The 3,815-nt window shown below is 34.7% G+C and overlaps 1 protein-coding gene across 1 annotated transcript; it reads right to left on the minus strand.

Moving 5' to 3' along the window:
- Positions 1-1,099: 1,099 nt before the first annotated feature.
- Positions 1,100-1,654, minus strand: LOC141628159 (protein FAR1-RELATED SEQUENCE 5-like). Its single transcript, XM_074441334.1, has one exon. It carries the CDS (start codon positions 1,652-1,654, stop codon positions 1,100-1,102), a length of 555 nt encoding a protein of 184 aa, XP_074297435.1.
- Positions 1,655-3,815: the final 2,161 nt, after the last annotated feature.

A 3,815-nucleotide genomic window follows, 5' to 3' on the forward strand; every position in this document is an offset into this window, starting at 1 on the left:
CTTCAGTTCGATTGCAGAGTGAACGGCTAAGATGATGCAGACCCCAGATGAGAGGAAGTCAGGAAACGAGACTACATACTTCTTAGAATTTTTTACAAGGTAAACCAAAACAACAATCCTTCCACATTGAAAAGTCAGATACTACATACTTCTTAGTATTTTTTACATACTACAAGCCCAAACGAGACTTAATACGGCTTACACTTTACTGAGCGAAATCACACAAAATCAAACTAAAATAGAACCGAAATAACTTTTAAGTGACTCAACTCGCAATTTCTACTATCATGCTGAGTCATTCCACTGCAAGCATGACATTTCCTCAGCGGCTTTGCATTTTCCTGTACCTTTTCCTTGTTTGAAGTAATCCATCTTCCCAATCCTTTATTCTTGTACTTTTCTGGTGGTAGAACACTAGCTTCAGTGGGTATTTTTGACCCAATAAGCATCTCAATTTCAGCTTTATTGTTTTTTTTACTTCCCACGCTTAACTGAAATCATCAATTTCTCGTTGATACTACGAAGCATTTCAAGCAGCTCATCACCATATTCCTCATTATCCTCAACAAGAGAAACCGAAGTAAATACCTCTGACCACAATTCACTTATCTTATTTTGGTGGCTTTCTATTGACAAACAATCACCTAGGAGGGTTGTTCCAACAACATTAACAGTAAGGCGGCAGGTTGCAGATTTGCTCCATCTATCTAATAAATACTCCCTAGGTATATCATCAAATCCCCTATCCTTCAACACCCACACAACAGGCTTAGAAAGTAACCCGATTCTTTCAAACATCTTACACGAACAAGAAAACTTATTACCACTTAAATCAACTTTGTATACCCTTGTCTTTCTCACGGTCCATTGTTGAAGTATGCTCATTGTTGTCTTCAGTTGTCTTTGGTGAAAGACTATAAGTAAAACACGCAGCTTGGAGTTCTTCGTGGAAATCATAAAACACAGCAGTTGCGTAAAATTTTGCAGCTTTCTTTTCTAAAAGGAGAGGTGTTAATAATTTTGGAGAAGAGTTCTTATCATCAGCTATCACCTTAGAATATTTCCAGCGCTGAGCATCCATCGCCGATTGAAAACGCATTCAAAACTCGACAAGCGTGAGGTGTGGGTTGGTGAAATTTCCAAATAAGTTATTTTCAGAATCTGGCCGTGATGTCGTGCGCATAACCCCGCCAAGATATATGTCTTTAAAGTAGGCGGGAATCCAACGTGCACGAATGTCAAACATTGACTTCAGCCACTCATTATCAGAAAGCTCATATGAGGAAAGGGTTGACTTCCATCTCGATTCAAATTCTTTTGGATGAATATCTCCATCCCCAACAACATAATTTATTTCCTTCAAAAAGTTTGTGTTTTGGTAAATCGATGGACCGACTTTGTCTGGCAACTTTTTCATTATATGCCACATACATAATCGGTTTTGTGTCTTGTCACCAAACACATCTTCTACAACTTGATTGATGCCTTGACATTGGTCAGTTATTATTTTAGTAGGATACCAATCACCCGTAGCCATGACAAAATTCTCACACAACGGGATAAATGATTCTCCATTTTCTTTTCTTAACAAACCATCCGCAAAAGTAACACACCTTTTATAGTTGTCTACAACCGTGAAAGGGCAAAACACCATTTTATTCGTTGAATTTATAAGTAGCATCAAAAGAGACGGCTTCACCAAAAAGGGCATAGTTTTTAATTGAGATTGGATCTGTCAAAAAAACCTTACTTAGTATTTTCTCATCATCCACATCCAAGTCAAAATAAAATGATGGAGGCATAGCCTTCTTTTGCATGCAATTCTCTATTATTAACATCTCAGCATCATATTCCTTGATAAATTTCTTGACATCCCTTGAAATTTTTTTTGAAAGCTTCTAAAGAAGCCCCAACATTTTTGTATCCTTTTACATATTCTTTAAACATTCTAAATGAATCCACCGGACCATGGTTTACTCTTATATTATCCATGATCATTTTCTTGTGGAAGAGATTTAAATTCCTAGATGTTTTCAAATGAATCATTATCGTCGGTGTAACCATAGCATGTGTGTGAGCCTCAACAAAATCATAAATTTCATATTCACCGGTATCAATTTTCCTAAAACTAACCTTAGCTTCACATTCTATTCTCGTAATAGTCCTCTTTCTTCTAATACCCTTGTGCCTACTTTTGCCTTCTTTATTACACACACAACGCTTGTGTATAATAATCTCATTAACCAATTTTGTTGAATCTAACCCTGGAATAAACCCACAAACTTTTGTATATTTGTTGTAAAAATCTACGCCATCTTCCAGCTTTGAAAATATCATCCCGTTGGTTGTTTTAACATCTTCTGAACAACTCGGGAATCCCAAAATTATATTTTCAGAACCAAGTTCTGGGGTTTCTACAAGATAATTAATAAAAAGATTGTTATTTTATGCCAGGTACATTACATTAGTCCAACCAAATTTATTAGCTAGAACAATAATAAATAACAAGCTAGAATTTTTGTACCTGGTGCATTAGTCAAGGGAAGTACACGCGGTATATCACTGTCGGTCGAAGCATGGACATTAGTAGTAGGTATACTATCTACGCATGAAATGAGACACAGTAGAAGACTCATCTTATTTCAAGTCTCACTCAGCAGCAAACACAAAAGGGGGAGAAAAATACTGAGAGATAACTAGATAAGTCAATGACACATTAATTTGTAACTACTAAAAGGGGCAGAGGGGTACACATCTCTATCATCCTAGATACACTCGTTCAGGTCTCAAGATACATGCTTTTAGATACAGACCTTTAGCTAGTTAGATAGACTCCTTTAGCTAGCTAGATATACTCCTTTAGCTAGCTTGAAGCATGTATCTAAAAACTTAAAGAGGTGTATCTTGGCTAAGAGATACATTCTGACATCTCCCCCAATAAGTAAAAAAAACGACTTTCGCAAAATCTCCAGATACATTGTCACATCTTCATAGAAACATATATTCAACTTTCTAGATACAAATGATATTTTAGTTGAAGAAAACTCAGCAATGCATACCTATAACTTATTCTATGACTGAATTGTCCTCTTTCTCGTTATCGTCTACAATACAATTAAGAAAACATAGTATTAGCATACCTTAAGTAATTTCAGCAATGGTTCTCTAATTCAACTAATGTTTCTTTTGTTAAAAAAATTGTATTTAGAAGATTAATTCATACCTGAATGAGGAGAACATGATGAAATTATCACCATCCTTAAAAAAATTATAAAAACGACAAATTAAGATACCATCAAAATCAAAAAATACGAGCTACAATCAAAATTAGTAAACACCTAATTTTTCGAATTCCAATTGTCGAAAACTTAATTTTTTCGAATTTTAATTGTTCATGAAATACAAATTAGAGATATGAATTAAAGCTTATCTTTGATGCGCGGGGAGAGGAAGAAAAATGGTAGAACCTAGGATGGAGGTACAACAATGGAGTCCATAAGAGAGAGGTAATCGAGATGGAGATGCGCGGGGAAAGAAAGAAAAATAGAATAGATGAGGTCTGGTTTGAGACAATTTTGAGACTAAGACAAATGCGCTTGTTTTATAAGTTTTGGATAGTTCGTACAGTTCGTACTAAACACTAGTTCGTACACGAACTCGTCCATATATATATATATATATATATATATATATATATATATATATATATATATATATATATATATATATATATATATATATATATAATTAGGATCATGTTAGTCCTAATTTTTATGTTGAGTCCTTGAAGTCCTAATCTAGGCTTTCGGATCTAA

Source organism: Silene latifolia, chromosome Y (genome assembly GCF_048544455.1).
Source record: "Silene latifolia isolate original U9 population chromosome Y, ASM4854445v1, whole genome shotgun sequence".
NCBI classification, from domain to species: domain Eukaryota; kingdom Viridiplantae; phylum Streptophyta; class Magnoliopsida; order Caryophyllales; family Caryophyllaceae; genus Silene; species Silene latifolia.

Bases quoted from the DNA above. Each gene is read 5' to 3' on its own strand.
- LOC141628159 (XM_074441334.1), bottom strand. From the start codon at position 1,654: ATGGTGTTTTGCCCTTTCACGGTTGTAGACAACTATAAAAGGTGTGTT.